General features: G+C 37.8%; 1 protein-coding gene across 3 annotated transcripts; it reads right to left on the bottom strand.

Moving 5' to 3' along the window:
• Window positions 1-1,002: 1,002 nt before the first annotated feature.
• map2k4b (mitogen-activated protein kinase kinase 4b) lies at window positions 1,003-20,967 on the bottom strand. 3 transcript variants are annotated; one of them, XM_079260738.1, is made up of 13 exons: window positions 20,780-20,967; window positions 19,473-19,508; window positions 17,028-17,060; window positions 15,893-15,995; window positions 12,483-12,657; window positions 10,461-10,580; window positions 10,259-10,378; window positions 10,116-10,167; window positions 9,894-10,021; window positions 8,973-9,050; window positions 7,851-7,999; window positions 7,688-7,733; window positions 1,003-6,050 (listed from the first exon to the last, which is right to left on the bottom strand). In XM_079260738.1, the coding sequence occupies exons 1-13, from the start codon at window positions 20,880-20,882 to the stop codon at window positions 5,937-5,939; spliced, it is 1,257 nt and encodes a 418-aa protein (XP_079116864.1). In that variant the 5' UTR covers window positions 20,883-20,967; the 3' UTR covers window positions 1,003-5,936. The 3 variants fall into 3 exon arrangements, with proteins under 3 accessions (XP_079116864.1, XP_079116865.1, XP_079116866.1); XM_079260739.1 differs by lacking the exon at window positions 19,473-19,508; XM_079260740.1 differs by lacking the exons at window positions 17,028-17,060; window positions 19,473-19,508.
• Window positions 20,968-21,411: the final 444 nt, after the last annotated feature.

Genomic DNA, 21,411 nt, shown 5'->3' with positions numbered 1-21,411 from the left:
TCATTATCCAAACCGCTAAATCCAATTCAGGGTTGTGGGGAAGCTGGAGCCTATCCCAGCAGTCTTTGGGTGAAAGGCAGGGTACACCCTGGACAGGCAGGGTACGCCAGTCCATCGCAGGGCCGCACAGAGAAAACAACCACTCACGCTCACACTCACTCCTATGAGCAATTCAGAGTAACCAATTAACCTAACATGCATGTCTTTGGATGGTGGGAGGAAGCCGGAGTACCCGGAGAGAACATGCAAACTCCACACAGAAAAGCCACTGTCCAATCCTCACGCCAGCCGAAGATCAAACCAGCAACCTTCTTGCTATGAGGCCACAGTGCTAACCACAATGCAGCCATCAAAATATTCCATATTTACTCATATCCCTGATATGGGTAAATATAATGGTTAGCACTGGGCCTCACAACAAGAAGGTCGCTGGTTTGATCCCTCTCCCCGTGTATGCGTGGGTTCTCTCCGGGTACTCCGGCTTCCTCCCTCCGTCCAAAGGGATGCATGTTAGGTTAATTGGTTACTCTCAATTGCCTCTAGGAGTGAGTGTGAGTGGTTGTTTGTCTCTGTGTGGCCCTGTGATGGAGTGGCGAGCTGTCCAAGGTGTACCCTGCCTTTCGCCCAAAGCCGGCTGGGATAGGCTCCATCTTCCCCGCAACCCTGAATTGGATTAAGCGGTTTAGAAAGTGAATGAGTAAATATGGAATATTTTACTCTGATATATCAGAGTTGCTAAGATTCATCAGGCATTCTTTCAGAAAGTGAGCTTTTCAAAGTTATTTGGTATAACTCCATAAAACTCTTTCAGTTTGACCAATTATTGCTTCTGTTAAGTAGACTTGCTTTATAAGTAATATGGTTTGAGTAGAAGACATTTTTTTCCTTTTTTAAAAAAAAAAAAAAAAAAAAATCTTGTTAGAATATTTTGTGGCATTTTAGCCATTTTTAGCTCCTTTGTTAATTTTTCAATAATTCTCACAACACAGGTTTTCAGTCTTTTCCACTGGAACTTTATTTATAACCCTTGATAAAGATACAATATAATATTCATTGCCCTTAATATTATCTTATATCCTAATATGAACATTCTAGTAGATTGCAATTTATACAACATGTACCCTGGAGATTCATGTTCACCAGTGGTAAGTTAGCTTCCTGGAAACACATCCTGTTGCAAAAGAACAGCCGTGGCGACCATTTAGAGTGAAACTGCTTCATCTGCAGACTTTCTCCGGGGTTTGCACCATTTTGTCATTACAGATAGAAATGTAAATAATAGAGCTGACAGAAGTCTCCACAGTAACAATCCCATCTGGTCTATAAATAATTTCCAACAAACCTGGTTCTGTCTTATCCTGCAAAACAAGCAAAAAGTGTTCAGCATATCTGATATTAACAAGTGACCCTGAAGCCCATCCCCACCTGCACAACCCGACAACCGTAACCATTTGTTTCAACATAGTTGACAGCTGTTGAGAGCCATACTGTAGTTTATACATGTTTTTTTGTTTTCAGATTGACAGCCTATACACCAAAGAATTGAATGCCAATTATGTCATGGTTTTGGATTTTCTTCCATTTAAGTAAACACATTTCTTTCTCATCATAAAGTTTATGGAAACTTGAAAAGTTCCTATGACTTCAATGAGCACTAATGACACTTTTTTTTTTACATTAAGTTAAAACATAATCCAACAGATTTATCAATAATCTCGCAAAATGTGACAGTTGACTTTTGACACCGTGTACATGTTCCATATTTTGACCATTAACAGAGCACATATTGGATCAATCCATCAAATACCAGGCCATTTTCTAGATAGTATCCAAACAGACATTAATTTGCAGAAGAAATAATTTTTACCTGCATGCCAACCATTCATTTTCAAGAAATTAAGCTTTTTCTGACATGACCCATTTCCAAAGGCCTTTACACACCGGGTCCAATGCGGATAAACCATACAAATTGCAAATAATTTGGAAGTGAATTATCGATTTTCCCGTCTAAGCACATTAAGTGTGATGCAAAACCAAATAAATTATGAAAATTCTACAACAGTGTGCTAATGCTGCAAAAGAAAAGACAAAAAGAGGCGCTGCTTTAATCCTGCTCTACAAAAGAGAGGAGAACTTGTGGAGTTTCATTGTTTAATCCAGAAGCTGAAGCTGGACCACAGGATGGACTTAAGGACATCTATGAGACAGTTGGAAGATCTGCTTGAGAAGCTAGCTGCTTGCTTTAAGAAGCACAGAAGAATAAATAGACACTTTGCCATGGTGATGCAAAGTTTGAATGAAATAGCAGCAAAGTGACACCTGTATAGCTCGCAACTTGCCAATTATGTATCTATCGGATACAAATATTAAGAAAATATGTGAATTATTCGGACAAAATATTCGGAGCAGGTGTGGAAAGGCCTTCACCGTGCAGTACAGGTGCAGCCTAGGGGCTTCAGACTAAGGGCTGGGATATACTGGCAATATACGCAAGCGTGTACCACAACATTCTGTTTCGTCCCTGTGTATGCCTACTGCAAATAACAAAAGCCTAATGCGGCCAAAATGTTCAATACTGGAGGTCACCACTAGGGGGCAGTACACAGCACTTGGACTCTGAAATAGTAAAGAAAAAAGGCCAATCTGCCGGTCACTTTGTATTTCCAGGAAATTTCCGTAAACAATAGTTTACCAATATGTTTCCAAATAAAACATGAGTGTTTGTCACAGCGAGACGTTGACAAAAACTGACAAAGATGCTGGTAATTGAGAACAAGGTTTCTTTAAAAACTATCCTCCATCACGTTTATCTCCGAACTCATGTTTATGCTCTTGTTTACGTGAGTGCTTCCAGCGTTCAAGCCAATACTGCATCTAATGGACACCACGTGTTACTCCGTGCTAACGCTAGCGGACTACTTGCCGAAGGCACACTAAGAACATGTGGCAATGATGATACAAAGATGAACGCATTGCTAATAACACGTATATCCCATCCCTAAGTTAAACAGGAATAAAGGAGACCATCACATTGTAAGTTGCCATTTTCTTTAAAGGAAAGAAATAAAAAAAAAAGTCACGGGTCCATACAACATCACATCACACTGTGTGTAGTTTCCTTTAGTAGCTAAAGCTAAGTCATATGATCTTTGTGTTGTCATTCAGTCTGCCGAGTGGAACTGGCTTTCTGACAGTGGATGAATGCATCTCACTCGTCTGAGAGTTGTGGCACCCCCTTCACTCACCTCTTACCTCCAGTAAATAATTACTAATATAGGAGTTGAGTTGAAGGAGTACGGTGTGGACTACGGAAATTCACCCGAGCATAATACGTTTTTGGTGTTGAAACATCATCAGTGCAAGCCAAGAAGACATGCCAAATCACGGAAGAACATGCGAAGGCCAAGAGTAGTAACCAACATGGTGTTGACGTGGAAAATCTGATTTAGCAGCATTCACTTTTTATTTTTAGGATACCAAACCCTCACCAGGATGAAACTTAACTAAAGCTGTTTGTCTGCGTATAACAGCATGGTGGATCTGTGATCAGTGTGGATGAGTTTAACTGTACAGTGCTTTGACAAGCTGCCAAGGAGGACTAACACTCCTCAAAATGAAGCATTTTCATTTTGCTCCCATTTGTCCTCCCCCGCCTGATTTAATCATCTGTATTCAGGAAACAGCCTTAACATTTGAGCAGAAGCTGCAAAGAGCAGCAGATTAGGATGACTATATACATACATTTACATCCATGGACATGACATCCTGTACTAATTTTACATCATAGCATTGGATTCCCTGCAGTTTGTTCCTCGTGTGTGCTATCATTTTGTTTTAGTCACAGAACTAAGCATCTTACTTTAAGATAAATTAATTTATGACAGCATATCAAGAAAAATACATTTAAAAAATTTAACGGCTTATTTCATCACCTGAAAACATTTAATAAGCATTAGCTTCTATCAAATGCAGATGTACCTTTGGCTTGGACAAAAGCAACCTCTTTAAAGCTTATTGACATATATTACATAACATTCATATGTTGTGAAAAATAGAGCATGTTATATCATCACTTTTAATTGGCAAGACAGCCAGTTCTGATGCTAATAAATCTAATAGCAAAAATACCATTTTCTAAACAAGGCCATGAAATATAAAAATCTGAAAATGCCACTTTCATTTCTGCATTTACAACTCAAGCCGTAATTTCCTGAACCAATGACATCATAGCACCATTTCCACTTTACACCGCCACCAATCCCCCCAACGGTTACATCAATGGTTGATTACACTAATGCGCTAATGCTGCAGAAGCTACTGAGCACAAGACTTTCACAACACACACTGTAAAAACTCCTGAATCCATGTCTCTTAAGCTAAATTCTCTGCCATCTTTTTTATACATTTGTTTCCATTACATTTCACTTGTCATATCTAATTTTGTTTTTTATGCATTACTGTGGCAGCACCTGTACTACAGCACCACCTACAGGCCTGGCATATCTATACAATATTCCAATTTTACCTGCACTTTTCTTTTAATGATTGTGTCTTTACAAAACACCTTTATGACAGCTGCTCTGTTTTTGTTTCCCAAAATATCATGAAAAAAAAGTTTGCTAATCTCAGATTTGCTAATCTCTGATGCTAACAAATCTACTGACTAGCTATAACTGTCATTTTTTTATTGGTGCTTAAACCATCTTTTGAAAGTTATATCGGATCTAAACATTTATTTTACAGAAAAAAACCTTTAAGCCAATTCTTTGGTAGCAACAAAATAAAGAAAAAACACCCGTTAGCTAAAAGTGATGAATTTTGTTCAGTTTTTACAGTGTAAACCAACAATATAACATTATATTTATTTATAGTCGATTATTCGAATATTATTTTCATACATAGCTGCATTTTGTAATGAACAACTAACAAATTTATTACTTTGTCCTTGTTTTAAATTAGCAGAGCTTCTGACTTTTAGCCAGCAATGACTGTCATAACTGCTGGTTTAACTCCTACAATTCATGTGATCTAACAGGTCAATGTTAAATCTTTTCTAAAACTAATAATTTTTATGAAGCCAGTATCATCTCATTTGAGTAATGTGTGATTATTTTCATGGGACAAAAAAGATTCATTTCTACTATTAATTTAAGATTAGCTTAACACCAAGAAGGGGTCGGGTTTTAAAAAACCAAATGCTTAGCTCTGTGACTCAAACAAAAAGACGTAAGATACAAACTGAGGCCACCACTAGGTGTAGAAAAAAAATAAAAATCTTCCTAGCTGGGTATCAAAACAAGCAGTTGCAGACTGCAAAGTGAGAGCGGAAAAACAATAAAAGGAGTAAAGCCATACCACCAGCCTATGGGTTTTTTTTCAAGAGAAACACTTTTGCATACTGAGTCATTTACCCCATGTGGAGATGCGTGTGTGTGTGTGTTTACACAGTAGGCCTATCAGCATACATCAACAAACAGCAACAATTTAGATGTGAACACACTTATGCATACATACAGTCCACAATGTACAATGTGTTTGGTGGCTATTTTGTACATACGTCATGAGCTCCACAACATTTTATTTGGTAGACGGTTTTTGTGTACAAGTTCAAGTATATATATTTTCCATATATGTATATTCTCTTCCTTTTGTCACATAAAAAGAAGCATTGCATTTTACTAAGACAATGTTACATCTTCAAGTTTTTCTGGCTGAAAATGGATGATAATAGGCTGTGATTTTTAACTGAGGTGATGGGAGGAGAAAAAAAAAAGTTTGTTAGCAGTAATCTTAAAATTGCACCGGCAACTTGGACTAATTTTCTTTGCTCTTTGGAAGAAGTGAACAAACAGGTGATTTCTAATGTAACTCTGGGGACTAAAATGACAAGCATTGCATCACAAAGTGTCCCACCCACTGGTACACCCTCCTTGGCATCAGTCAACATACATAGGAGAGATGGGAGAGGCAGGGATCTGATCCAGGATGCGACAAACGTAACTGGCGACATCCACGAGGCGCTCCTCATACATCAGAATAAATGGGTGTTTCTGGAAAAAAGGCACATAACATTTTCAGGGTGAATTGCGTCGGGGAGGGCAGTAAAATATAGCTTAAATCCTATACAGTGTAAAATGTTAATACAACTCAACACAATGGTAATGCTAAGATTTTATTAGAAACAGCAAATAAAACAAATATGTACACTAAATAAAATATATCTGCTCATCTTTTATTTGATGGCAGCAACATCTCTCGAAATATGCTGGCGGCAGGATCGTGTTGCATCCCAGTAACAGTCCATGAATTCTGGTTATTATGAGATGTTGGGTGCACAACAATTCAGTCTTTTTTTTCATGAGGTGCACCCTAACTCTTCTACAAAGCCATGTTGCTGTAATACATACAGTATCCAGTTCAGCAATGTCTTGCTGAAATATGCAAAGACTTCCCCGAAAAAGCCTTTTTTTTTAATGGTATCAAATGTTTTCTCTAAGGATGCATTCACATCAGGATAGCCCACTAGAGTCGGTTCAATTGGTGACTCAGGTCAGTTGTAGGGGGGTGTATCCATGCGGACCGAGATCGTGTTCATGCTGCACTTTGGTCAAATAAGCCAAACCATTAGAATAATATCTCCCCATTCCCACCAAAGGTGGCACTGCACTGGTATTTAGCAAACAAAAAACAAAAAAGAGGACATGACTTGCATGAAGAAGAAAATTCTGTTTCCTCCTCTTGCAAGCTAAACATGGAGGAGAAACTATGGCTGTTTTGGGCTTTTTATTTTGTCTTATGCAAGTATCCTGCAGAAATACACTGCAACAACGGACGCAAAATGAACAGAAGAGGCAGAGGACTCTTAATGCATTGTAGATTTACCCACAATGCAAAGCTATGCCAGACTTTCATTTTATTCAATTTGTTTGGACAACTCTGAATGCTTTATTTTCAGCTATAAATGTCATTAACACCGTCAGATTTCAGACTGCTGGGATTGTAAAGTTCTCGTACAAAACTCTGCAGTTGACCACAAAATGTGCTTCACAAAAATGCTCTTTGTTTTATTTACTGTTTTACTGCTGCTAATGTGCCTGTCCTTGGTTTAGAGCAAAAAGTTTACTTGATTTTGTCATTTAATTTTTATATAAAAAAATACATTTCACTGTCCATTTATTTATTTATGGACTTATGTCTATACTGTCTGATCACTGTTCCCGTCAGATGGTTTTATAATACAGGACATTTATGTTTACTTTTTGTAAACCCACCTTTTAGCAGCAAAGTTGATCAAAAGAGACATTTTTTATTAAAATGCCCATCTTTCTTTTGTTTATTATCATTTGCCACATAATTAGAGCAACCTAATGCTAAACTAAAAAAAAACCAAAAAAATTATTAGTTGACAAATTGCTTCAATAGTCGGTGACTAGTGGACTGTGAAAATAGTCGTTAGTTGCAGCTCTATTCAGAACAGGAATAACATTCTTGAATGTGGGTAGGAAATATTGATTTTAGTATAATTCATAACAAGGCTCACATAATCCAAAAGTCCATGTATAAAGAGTTTTAATTTGTGATTATTTGATTGAAACTAAAACAAAAAATAATTACAGAAATAAACTTTGCTGCACTTTGTGTCAGCTCATCCTGAGCTGTAAGTTTTAAAATAACTCATGAAACTCACCAGAAGCTCCTTGTACTTTGGCCTTTTTGACTCCTCCTTTGTAAGGCTGGACAGAAATATAAAAATCAAAAATAACTGTAAAAGACTGCAAATAAGCAGATTCAAATAATGTTTGATTGCGAAGCCACTGAGGAAGAGTGGCAATTTGGTGTCAAGCACTTACCATAGGTTAACAAAGTTGATGAACTTGGGGGAGAACTGCCTCTCCTCTGAGTTGCTGAGCTGGGGCGGCTCTCCTTTCACCACTTGTGTCAGCTGATCAAAAACACTGTTCCACTTGGGGTAAGGGAACCTTCCTGTGGCCAGTTCATACTGAAAACAAACACAAACAAGCTTCTGACAGGTTTTTCCTTGATCACAGCGGCTTTATGAAACCTGAAAGGGCTGAAAAGTATTTGCCCCCTTCCTGATTTCTTACTATTTTGCACTTTTTTTTTTTTTACACTTCAATGTTAAATCACCATTTAAAAACTACGGTGGCTGGGAAGTGCAAAACAAGTTAAAATTTTAAAAAACACATTTAGAAATAGAAAACAAAATAACATTTTGAAAACCAATTCAGAATTTTACACAAATTTCACAAGTTGAAATTTTAAAAAATAAATTTAAATTAAAAAAAAAAAAAAAAATCAAATTTTAGGAAACAAATATACATTAAAAACAAAACTTTTTTATTTAATCGCAGCTGACTTCCTGGGTGTAGTTAGACTACAAAATGTTAGTTTGTCCGATGTGACTCATGTATCACTCGGTATTTAAGCTCTCCCTTTCTGTGTAAAGCTGCCTTTGTTCATTTGTTTCATAATTTGTAAAAGTGTTCTGCCATTTGTAGATTGTCTCGGCTCTTTTACAAGCGTTTTCTGAAATACAAATTTGTTTTCCCAAATAGGAATTTGTTTTCTTAATTTTATTTTTTTTCTATAATGCACATTTGTTTACTAAAAAAGTAAAAGATATTCCTTAAAATATAAATTTGTTTTTTAAAATGTATCTTTGTTTCCTAAAATGTGAATTTTTTTATTTAAATTTGATTTTTAAAATTTAAATTTAAATTTGGTTTTTGGAATAAAAATTTGTTATTTGAACTCAGAATCATTTTTCAAAAGATAGTTTTCTTTTCAAATTTTAAAATGTGTTTTTTGACATTTTAATTTGTTTTGTACTTCCCAGCCACCATAAAAACTGTATTTACTGTAATGAACTGAAACATTTGCAAAATAGTCAGAAATCATGAAGGTGGATTTCACACCACTGTAAGCATTACTAATAAAATGATGAGTCCTACCAGAGTGATTCCCAAGCTCCAAACATCAGAACGGACATCATAACCTTGTCTGGAAGCACTGGGATCTATCCTCTCGGGCTGAAAACATACAAACAAAAACACTCAGTCAGGCTCAAAGTCCATTAAATCCTGCAGGACACTTCATGGCCCTTTTAACATGATGTATGGTGTAAGTTTGGTTTGTCTCCATGTTAGCGTTTCCTTTTTAAAATGAAGAGATTTTGTTCCAATGAAAACGGCTTTTAAGACACATCTCAGTTTTAGATATCAGCATTTTCCTTCCCTAATTAAAACAAACCCTACCGGCTGCTGGAGCAAAGAAGATAGAAAAAAAATCTAATGTTTTTGCTTCAGTGTATTGTAAAAATGGCTGTTGATGTAAATGATGTGCGTGTAGTAGCTCGTGGGGTGTCTACTACAAGAAGACGCTCACATCCAGAGACAGTTATTTATGGGCGTTTAGTCACCACACAGTATCATGGTGAGGTTTCCAATGAATAAAGACAAAATAAAAACCTATAAATTCAATATTAACAACCTATTCAAAATTATTAAACCTTAATACAAAGCAACCATATGACAATAAATTCACACCAGCTCTCAAATAGTAGTAAATAAAGTGAAGAGTTTACTGAAATGCCCACTAGATGGCACTCAAACACAAGAACGTAATCTCACTTCTCCAACTAAACCAGGTGGGCGGTGCCTCTGATTCATCAACTTATATGATGTACGTGGTTAAACTGTATCCTGACATGGCACGGAGGAATCTTTTTAACACCTTGTTCAATCTATGACACCAAGTATTAAGACAGGTCTGAAGGAAAAAGGGACCCCCACCTGAACAACTAGAAAGTGGGACATGATAAAGTGGCCGGTGTGTGTACCATCGGCTTTAAGTGAGGCTGTATCACAGCTTACCGCCATGTAAGGCCTGCAGCCCGCGTCTCTAGTCTTGGCTATGGAATCAACCAGCTGACCGCTGATGCCAAAATCACATAGTTTGATATTTCCCCTTCGGTCCATAAGAATGTTGGAAGGTTTGATGTCTACAACAATGGAAAAGACAGAATTTCATTATTTGAGAAAAGAGAGAAACTGGGACAATAATTTCTGTGATGGGAAAAAAAAGCACCAGTTTACCTCTGTGAATTATTTTCAAGTTTTCTTTTAAGTGGTTCAGTGCTTTAACGGTCTGTTTCAAGACAACAAGAAACCCACTGGTTAGAGCCTTTATGACATTTTTCATCTAAAATACATGGAGAAAACATAAAACGACGCCTTACTGCTAATGTTATTTTGCCTAATATTTCCTCTGGAATGACGTCATCTAATGCGCAATATACATATTTGTAGAATTTGTCTAATGAGGTAGACATAAGCTCCATGCAAATCCAACAGTCCCCCTGAAACAGAGAGAAATAAACAGTTAGCATCCGTCAATGATTCACTCTTCAGAACAAGGAGGTGAGTCAGCGTGTACCGGACCTCTCTGAAGAGGGCGCCGTAGAACTGGACAATGTAGGGACAGTCGCTACTCCTCATCACCACGTCTAGATCCATCAGCAGCTGCTTCTGCTCCTTCTCGTCCACGGTGGAGCGAATCCTCTGAGGGCCACAAATCACAAATCAGTAAGTCCAATATCTGTAAACTCATGTTTCAACACCTCTGACAGCATGGTGGACAGCTAACCAAAGCCAAGTCATCACTAGCACCAAATATGTTCACCCACCATGGCAAAATACAACCTTTGGGTTACCCAGAAGTCCGTCCCCCTAAAGCTTGTTCCATTCTCCATGAGAAGCAAGAACTGAGTTCTTGTTCTCAAGGCTGCAAGAACAAGAAAAAATTTCTTTTTCGTCAGGTCCATCCATCCTCCACAAGAAGCACGTCTGCAGCAGGGATGGATCACTGCGGGGGGGCAATGTCTGCTTTTATGTGCAATGAACCAGGTTGTTACCTCCACCAGGTTATGTTTTTCCCGGCGTCTTCGTGCTCAAAATAACTCAAAAGGTTATAAATGGATTTTTATAAAAATTTCAAGAGTTTTTGGAAATGTAAAAATGAAGAACTGATTAAATTTTGGTGGTGATCCAGGAATGTTTTTAAAGGATTCTTTAACATTGTGCTTGGCGGAGGTTTCCGCTTTCCGAGGGCATTTTCTAGTTTCATATTTAACGAGCAACTTCATCCGCGGCAGGGCGGGTTGTGCACACGGCTGGGTTCGAGTGTTTTAACACCACATGTAAAAATGTTGGTACTTTCTAACCACCTCCATCAGCTGTTTTATCAAAACAATCCGTTTTACCTGCAACAGTAAAAACACGGAAGCAGCAACTCCGCTTCATGCATTTTCTGCGTTAACCACGCCCACCTCAAATGTCCGACCAATCACACGAAACTTCTCGGAGCCCCGCAAGAAAAAAGTTCAGCCAGCCCGGTGTGTCGAGAACTGTCTTCAAACGTTTTTGAAACCTCAAAAATGAGGTTTATTTCAACCTCAGCAGGCAAAGTTAGCAGCAACAGTCACAGATCAAAGCATCCACCAATCAGCTGTCAGCAGCTTCATCACCTGGTTAAATAAGTTGATTTTAAAAGCGAAGAGCTGTGAAAGCTGACGATGATGATGATGATGATGATGGTTAAAGACGTGTTTCTATCAGTTTGAAGGTTTTTGAAGTTTGACAGATTTAGCTGATGCTGAGTTTTTGGTCCCTCCGAGAAAAACCACCAACGTATGACTGAAGAAACAGCCTGGCGATCCTGTCGGCGAGATGAAAAGGTCTCGCCACACATTCATGGACGGTTTGACAGCAATGTTGACCGGGAAACAAATAGAGCTGCTCTGTGGACTGAAGTCACTACAGAGAGAGAAGCAGCTGCTGAATGCTGAGAGCTAAATGGAAACCACACGATGACGGTGTTTACCAGCACCAAGCACCTGTCAGGAGTTGTCATGGTAACACGTCAAGACACATTCACCTTAAAAATGCTGCGTGTCGTTGCATGCATGGATGGTTTAAAATAAACTAGATTATATGTACAGCAACACCTTGAATTCAGTGAGTAATACTGATGGTTCCAGATCGCCTGGGCAAGTAGAGGTTTTATCACATCATTTACTCTCAGATAAGAATTTCCCAGCCTTTACTGATCATTATTATACGTTTGCAAAGGAATTTTAAAAAGACAGATAAATCCTGCAGCTTTAAATGCATATTTTGAAAAAAAAAAAAAAGAATTTTTTTAGGTAAAATAAATATCAATAAAAAAAAATACAACAAAAAAAAAAAAAAAAAAAAAAAAAAAAAAAAAAAAATCAAAATTAATAAAAAAAATTATCTGCATTTAAACACAGAAGTGGTGCAGCCATATTGTTTTACATCTGCCCATCAATAAATAAACTAAATACAAAACCAAATAAAATCTAAATTAAACAATTAAATTAACACATTTTTTGGAGCAGAACTGTTTTAATCAGCCTGTTTGAGAGTCTATCAGAGGGTCACCTTGACAGCCATGATCTGGCCGGTGGGTTTGTGGACCATCTTGTTGACGGAGCCGTACGCCCCCCGGCCGATCTCCCCCAGGTCTCTCAGATCCTCAGCAGTAAAGTCGCAGTGCTGCTCCGGAGAGATCTTTAGCTTTCCCGACGACTCAATACTGTGTGTCCTCAGACGTTCTCTACAGGACCCGGGAGCAGAGTGGGAAGAAGAGGAGCGAGGAAGGAGGAGAAAAGTTACAGGACAGTAAGTGTTGAACCAGGATCAGAATATGTAGTATATATGAATAAATATATGATAAATATTAAATTGCTTCTATGAGCTGGAAACATTTACAGATAAGAACATTCATTTTTAATTCAAGCATCACATGCTGTCATCACTTATTTCCTCACATCACACAATATAACAGGATTCTGATCAACTAAACGAGCAAAATGTCCAACTGGCCCAACAAGCAGTGAGCCTTCAGTGTTTTAAGGAAATGCGTTTAGAAAGCTGGTTCTGCCTGAGTGTCTAAATGTGTTTCAGTAGAAAGCAGATTTTCTTTGCTAAGTGACTACTGGAGCCAGCAGAGGTTGTTCACATGATTTCATTTCATCGTTGCTGTACAGAGCTGCAGCAACCTTCCATTTTGCCTCCTGTCTCTTTAATCTGTATTAATACACACTTAACAAAACTACAATTCCCCAAAACCTGGGATGACGTATAAAAAGTAAAAATACACAGAATGCCAGGTCCATGAAGCTCTTCAAGCCATATTTTATTCCCAGTAGAAGAGAGGCAGTCTCTCAGGTGGAAAGATGGAGAGTGGTTCAGAAAACTGAGTCAAACCAGGTCTAAAAATGATGGAATAGATTAAAAATTGTTCTTCATGATAACATTGTGAAGACTGAACATCCCACCATTTACAGTGTATAATATGAAAAGATTCAGAGAATCAGAAGGAATCTCTGTGTGCTAGGGGGAAGGCCAGAGGTCAAACTGGAAGCTGTTGATCTTGGAGTCATCAGGCAGCAATGCACAACTGGAAATGACTCCAGTCAGACTTGGTTCACTGAGCATGCTCAGAATGTTCTTATATTTTGACATCTCGTGGGCGTTATCAGCAACAACTTGCTTGATTATTCCAGCATTTTGGGGGATTTCATCTGGAAATATTTAAGAAAATGACGATCATATACATTATTGTTTAAATAAAGTGAAAAGTCTTAGTCATAAAAAATGAGTGTAAGCTGGACATCTTCAAAACCCTGACTGGTCAAATATGGCAGAAATGCTCAAGCGAATATTTTCCTCTAAATTCAAAATGCACATCGGGTGTTTTTATTAGAAGTTGATGGTAAGGATCATGTCAAGCATTTACTTATCTTCTTTTATGTCATTTGTCTGCTCTTATTTGTGACTTTTATTTAAATTTTCTGTAGAGCCATTTGATCCGGTGTGCTTTGTTCTAAAGTGTTTTATGAATAAAACTGGACTGGATGGGAAACATGCCTGAAGAAACAGCAATGACTGAAAGTCTAAGAAACCTGTTACCTTGGCCATATACTCGAGGTGTTCATCAGAAATTTGCTCTTGATTTGTATTAGTATTAGTTTAGTGGACATGAACTGGTTTTACATTCATGTAAAAATCAAAACAAAGCAATTAAAATATCCAAATATCATTTACTTCTTTAATTAAATCAGACAATTAAATGATTAAATATTTTAAAAACTATTCTGGATAACGAGTTTAAAATTCCCACATCATGGAAAAAAGAATAAATTTCTATTTACAAACATTAAATCTGGATATAATACAAACGTTTCTCCTCATTTACAAACAAGTCTCAGATCAAATCAACCGATATGTTAATTCATAATGAGCTCGACACACGGGACGCAACAAAAAGCATCAGAAGCGTCGTGCATCACGCTCTCTGGTAGTTTGTCTCCAAGAAATGTGATTTGTCCTGATATTGAAGGGAATTTTGGCGTTTTCACTGCAGTATGTGACAGAAAAACATGAAGGATGATGAGTCGGGAGATTTTACTTAAACTGACAAAACTATTTTAGCAACAATGAAACGTCCTGGTGAATACCATCATCTGCTGGCGGACATTAAGGCCGATCCGGAAAAATTCATGTTCTACTTGAACAGTCAGTAAAACCCTTGCTGATTGGTTGTCAAGCCGTGCAACAGCAACTTAAGTTTAATGTTTCTCAACTTTCTTGTATCGCGTTGCGAGCGGTGCACATGGAGGGCAAAATTTCACATGTAAAAATATCGCCTGTCACTGTTCCAGAGGAGGGCATCGACGTTCACCTCATCACGCAACTTTCATAGGAAATAAGTTAAGATGCGATGTCGCCCCCCCCCCCCCTGTCATCCCATAACCAGTACACTTTAACTACATAACAGCTCAAATAAAAAGTAAAATGAAACAAATATGCATCTCAAAAATTACTTTAAAATAACTTTGATATTTTTGCATCGCGGGTCACGAAACCCGCAAGTCAATGTATAGCTCCGCCTCTTTTTTCCACCATGACAGCAGCACCGTTTGCGTAACAGTTGTTCGCAGAAGTAAAGCAACATTTCTAAAATTTTGACAAAGTACCACTGAGATTTGCAGGTGTTTTCAGCGAAAGGTGTTTAGCGTAGGAAGCCGTAACTCAGGTGAAATCTCATCCAGCAAGACTCTACTTTGAGGAGGATGACAATACAAAACGTTTTGCGTTTTTGAGCAGATATTTTAGTTTCCACTACTGCTGCCGTCCTCATCAGAAGACAAAACAAGTCACCAAGAAGCATCTTCACTTAAAAATGAACTTGTCAAACGACCCCCTACGTCACGCCTGGCGACGAGTTGACGCAAAACAAAAGTTTTTCCACTACACTTTTTGTGATATACTCCTATAGTAACATGTCTGAAAAACCACCTGGGAAAATCTTTTAGTGATATTTAAGAGGTGTTTTCGTGACTTTTAATTGTGATATTCCAAGTTTTGCACAATTCCAGGAGTAATGGAAGAACAGCTAGGGGCCTTTTTTTTTTTTTTATAAACAAGAAACAGATAATTCAAGTCTCCATTCACACGATCAGATTTAGTCATTTCATTCACTTTTTTACCAGCATATCGTTCATTAAAACTACTTTTTAGTTGCATCAAACTATCCACTAAGCATGTCACATCAGGTAAATAAAGGAGAACAGCCCGGATTGCAAACAGGCTGTGTTGTGATGCGGAGAATGACTCCCTTTGAGGGCACTTTAGCTTTTGTAAAACTCCAGAGCCTTTACGAGCACAAAAAAAGCTCAAAGAAAGGAAAGAAAAAAAACAAAAGCTTTTTTGGAAGCTGCTGCAACACAGTGATGAAAACAAAACAAAAACACCTTTATATGGTTAAAAACATCGTCTTTACTTACATGTGAGGGTTCTGGAAAGAGGGAGCAGTGGGATTGATCGGAAGCCTGGAGGTCGGTTTCACAGGAGGGTTGGCGAAATTTAGCTTCAGAGCTTTGCGTTTACCTGGTGGGACAAAGACAGGAAGAGATCCAGATTGCCAGAAGAGGCAGGCCTCAAAATGGGCTCATCTAGCTGGTGTAAGCAAGCTAAAATGCTTCACTTTCCTCACTGGGATACGTCTGTATAGACTTGAGATAAGCCTTCATGTGCACAATGCGGAATATTTACAGATTTATGCCTTAAAATGATATGGAATTCTTTTCCAGCTTTTTGCAATTAAAAGTAACAAGTAAGGGAATAAAAATTTGGGGGTTATCTCAAGCTTTAAATATCAAAAGCACAAAATGCATTTTGAATACAAGCAAAGTGCCCTGATACAGAGGTTCCCAATGGTTCTTAAAGCTGTGCGCTCCCAAACAAACAACATGCAACATGTTTTCATTTTATTGGAAAAGAATGGCGACAATAAGATGGACGACATTGGGAATCCCTGCAATGACCTTCATCAAAGTGTGCAATTCAAACCTTCACAGTTCCCTTCAGGGATCAGAGCAACCCAACACTCGGACAGCTCTTCGGTCTGATTCAAAACGGAATCAAATCAGATTGATTTGATTAATTCAGGTGAATTTATTAAACAGCAGGCGATTAAGCTTGGGTGTTATTTCAGACGCTGACGCTGAGTGTTGAATCCTCTTCGCCATGACCTCTCCAACAGTTCCTGGGCAGATCCCTTAACCTTGAAGCCCCGATGCAAAGGAATCTTTCCAGGCCCTGACTGAGTCTTGTGACAGCAAATAGCAGTGAACAGTGGACAGACTCCCCAACTAGCAGAACACCACACAGGCTGTTTCAGTAGTACACAGCGGCCCTCCCCTCTCACCTGCTTTACCCAATTGTACATGAAACAAGAATCTGGACCTCATTCTCACTGCGGATCAGTCACAATGTAGCAGTATGTGCAGCTTCAAACCAACAGCAGGACACAAGCATGGCCGCTGAGCTGCACGGAGGGAAGGAAGCCACTTTACACTACTGAGGTGTACCCACAGAGAGTAGAGGTCAGTGTGCTTCATGTGCCGGTCTAATGCTTACTTTGGGGCACTCCAGACAGGCTTATCTGAAACCCTACAGTAAAGAAAAAAACATTTTACTACATTTCCTTAGGGTTGGTTTTATTTAACAAGAAGCATCCCTGCAAAAGATGAAAAAGAGCAAAGATTTAGCTATGAAAACAGGTGCCCTGTTTTGGTGGGTTCATGCAACCATGGATGAGTTTTTTTATTTTTAAAAAACACTGTATTTCCAGTAAAATAAGAACTGGATCTTTTTATGAGGTTTACTCAATTTAAATCCAAAGGGAAAAAAAAGCGTCTAAATTGCTTTTGGTTGACTGGGTTTAGTGAAACACCCCTCTTGTCACCTCAATGCAATAAAAAAAAAAAAAACCAGGACTGAAAACTGAGTGTATTCATGGTTGTTTTGAATAGTATATAAAACACAAACTATGGAGTTGGTTATGTTTAAATGGCAGATATAGCTTAAATATCAAAATAATAAGGGTTTTTTGCATTTGCTACTGCTAAACTTTTGGTTTACGTCATTGAAAGGCAACATTAGCTACCGCTAACCTTATGGTAGCTTCATGTTTGTACCAGCCAGTTATGAGTAATGTCAAATTCCTCATCAGTACTTTGCATTTTGAAAAATCTCTATATTTCAACAATACTAAGCATTTGAATCAGAGTTACTCTAAAGAAATACGGGAGCATTTTTTTTTATTTTTTTTAAAAAAGAGGAGCACAGATTAGCAGCATTAGCATATTTTTCATCAAATTAGACTTAAAAATTCATTGATAGCTAACTGTGTACTTGATAAAAACGTGTTTTTCTGCCACAGGAAAAAAAACTTTAGTAGGTGACTATTTAATTTTGACTTTGCACAGGGTTTTTTTTAGCTAGTAAGCTAGCCTTGACAAAGTTTTCATTCTTGAATTCCCATTTTGACTAATACAGCATTTAAAGTCTGATTTTGAAAAAAAAAACTTTATAAATTAAGGTTTAAAGATCTTCTAACTACTGCCACTTTTTTCTAAATATCACTATTTTTGAAGTAATATTTACAACTGAAACTGGTCACTTGAGCTCATAATTTGCAGACTACAAATGATATTAATAGTTGGGTCTAGTAGAGGTACTCATAACGCCTCCTTCATTTTCACACCCAGTTAACTTGGTTGTAAAATGGGCTTGGGATATTTTCATAATAACTAAAACTGACTCATTTATTTATTTGAATTCAATCAAATATTTGTCAATAAACTATTAAACTACTTTTGTCTGGTTGACACTGTAATGATTACTGTTCATACAGAATTATCAATTTGAAAGAGATATAAAGAAAAAATTGACTTTTGTGACTGTAATAAATGATTCAGCCTATTACCCACAGCAAACAGCTGTCAGAATGTCTCAATTTGGTGAATCAATAAGCAATTCTGATAAGGAGCAAACAGCTACTCAGAAAGTTGACTAAACTCATAAGGTGTGTTAACTTGTAGCTGCCAAGCTAAAACTGTCATTAACCCAGTCAAAGACTGGAAAAGCAGAAACAAACACTTAATGTAGGTCAATACTTTGCTAAAAGAAACTATCCTTATCCAAAACACTGATGAGTATCAGACTTTTTAAGGTCACCAGCAACTACAAATGAGACAAACAAGGTATAGCATCAGGTCATCCCCTGGACGATGGGACAATCTCTGACTGGCCAATGGTAATATCAATTTATTTTTATAGAAGCTATGCAATGATCAAATTAAAAGAAATGCAGAGCAGCTTTTGGTGAGCAGGCTCCTTAATGAGGTCTTTAAAACATAGTTATTAGTATCTGACTTAAATTGGGGCAACAGACAGAATATATCCAACTCTTCCCTTCTTTAAAAGCCACATGATTTCCTATAATTTTCTAACATAGATGATACTATTACACATGTGTAATAACACAATTTTGATTCATTGTATAATTCTTATGCGATACCAGACAAACTGAGGTGGCAGGCAAAAGACTACATTGTTTATAAATGGCAAGCATCAATAAAAATGAAAGAAAATCTGAGTTATGGATCTCTGCAAGTGAGGGATGATATGTGCCCGTGGAACATAACTGTTTTTGTGTTTACGCTGTGTGGTCAGATTGTTATATTTGTGCTTCCAAACAGGGGTATGCTTCATGGTGTCTCATTAAATGGTGTCTGTCTACTGTGTCAACATCAGGTCATTCCCATATGGAATTGGGGGAGAAAAAAAAAAAAAACAACATAAAATATGCAGATGAGAGGATAAGAGACAGGTTTTTACAGAATGAAAAATAAACAAGAACCATCCAGAAACAACAACAAAAAAAGATGGGTAGAAGATGGTGGATAAGGAACAATTTGAGGAATGTGGCCAAGATATGACACAAACAAACACAAAATAAACAAACAAAAAAATACCCTCATGGAGCAGACTGAAACCTTGTAGAATAAGAATGAATACCTGTTTCATTTTGACATCTCCAGCAGGTGTTGGTTTCTGCAAGGTTTAGATAAAACATTTCATACTAGACATCTGTCAGAGAATGGAAAGGCAACTTAGATCTACTGACCCCGAGATACAAGACTTTATTAAACTTTCCAGCAATCATTTCATGGGAATGATGCCTTTTATCCAGCAGATGCCTCCCAAAAATCCATTATCAGACAGGACGTGCTTGCCTGTTGTTCCCAATCACAACGCATCGCACAAACACAGCCCACCGTATGAAAACCAGTAATCCTACAAAAATACAGTTTAACTATGCTCTCATCCAATATTTTGTCACAATATGTGACTAAAATACTCAAACACGACATGAAATTAGCTGGAGTTGAAGCTTTGGCAGCAAAAAGATAGGCTTCTCCGTCCGATACTGGATTTTAGGGTTGGCTCAAGAGGCTTAATTTAATCTCCAAACATTCAAATTCGCAAAGATATAAACTATATGCACGCCTAAAAGGAATATCAGTACATTATGTAAAAATAGTAACGGTGTAGTTTTAGCTGGCACGTTACACCACAGAAATCTCGACTGCCATTAGCAGGAAGAGGACTTAAGCTAACAACATTTAAATGTAAACCTTAACACAAGATCTGACTTAAGAATTTTAGTTTTTATTAAATTAAAAGCATGACTTCACCACTGGCAGTGGTGTTGGATAAAGGTGGCCTGGTTTGGGAAAGAATTTTGTTTCAGGCTAGGGCCTTGTGTTTCTTGTAGCAGTCTATGCTATTATCAGGTTCGTGTATTAGACAGCAATTCCGTATTTACGTACTTTGGAGACTGTTAAAAGGCCACAAACTGTAGAAATAAAAATCACTGAGTGAGCGAGAACAGGCCCACTGGGTCAACAAATCAACTGGGGCTTCTGTATCACTGCTAACTCAGTAGCCATGTACACTCCTTGGCGATTTAAAGCTAACCAAAAAAACGATGCAGCACTAGAGGAAAGTTGCGTGAATGCCTCTTCAAAATAATCCCATTTGAAAATTAAATTATGAAATGTATTTTCAGTTAACTTTAATTTGTTACGAGGGTACAAAAAATAATTTAGCAGCACACACAGATTAAATTAAATTGTTTGGCAACAGCGTAGTAACAGAAGTGTTTACTGTATAAACATATTTTTAATAAGCGTATTATATTTTGAAAGCTGAAACCGGAAACGCAAGGATGATGTTTATGCCTCTAGGAAGCCACAAGCTATGTTTTCCTACTAACTCTAATTGCTCCGGCTGAAATGGGAAACAGTGAAACAGAGGCCTACCTTGCATGCTGCTGCTCTGAGTCTGTTGGTGAAACTGGTGCGACGTGGATCCTACGATGTTACCGGAGCTTGTGGAGTTGCCGTTTGGACTGGGAGTCGCCATCGTGATTTTCGGGCAGCAGCAGCAGCGCTCAGGCTGCAATGCAGAGTGAAACTTCGCCCTCTCTCCCTCCAGTCCAGACGGGACACTGCGTCACTGAACGCAGCAACTGCACCACGGCCACGTCTGTGTCGCTGCTGCCTTCACGGGCTGTCAGTAATCTCACATTTACTGAACAGAAACTCAGTATGTTGAAAAATTAGACAATACGTGTGTGTGTGATAGATTAATTCTTTGTTGTAAATGCATTTGTTGTCAATACATTTTCATATCATGTGACCGTTTATTTCCACATTTGTAAGAAAAATGTATTTGTGGGATGAGCAGCTGCTTATCATGGGGACAAACCACATACTCAACATTGTTGGTCATTCCACAAATGCTTTTTGTTTACAAATGTGACAACTTAAAAAGAAAACTAAGCCTGTTACTGTAATAAATGATTATTACAGTATAAATTATTACTGTAATAAATTACTGTAAGTATTACTGTAATAAATTATTATTACAGTAACAGTGAGCATCTCAATTT

Source organism: Telmatherina bonti, assembly GCF_933228915.1.
Source record: "Telmatherina bonti genome assembly, chromosome: 21".
Lineage (NCBI taxonomy): Eukaryota > Metazoa > Chordata > Actinopteri > Atheriniformes > Telmatherinidae > Telmatherina > Telmatherina bonti.
This window is presented reverse-complemented; position numbering and strand designations above follow the sequence as displayed.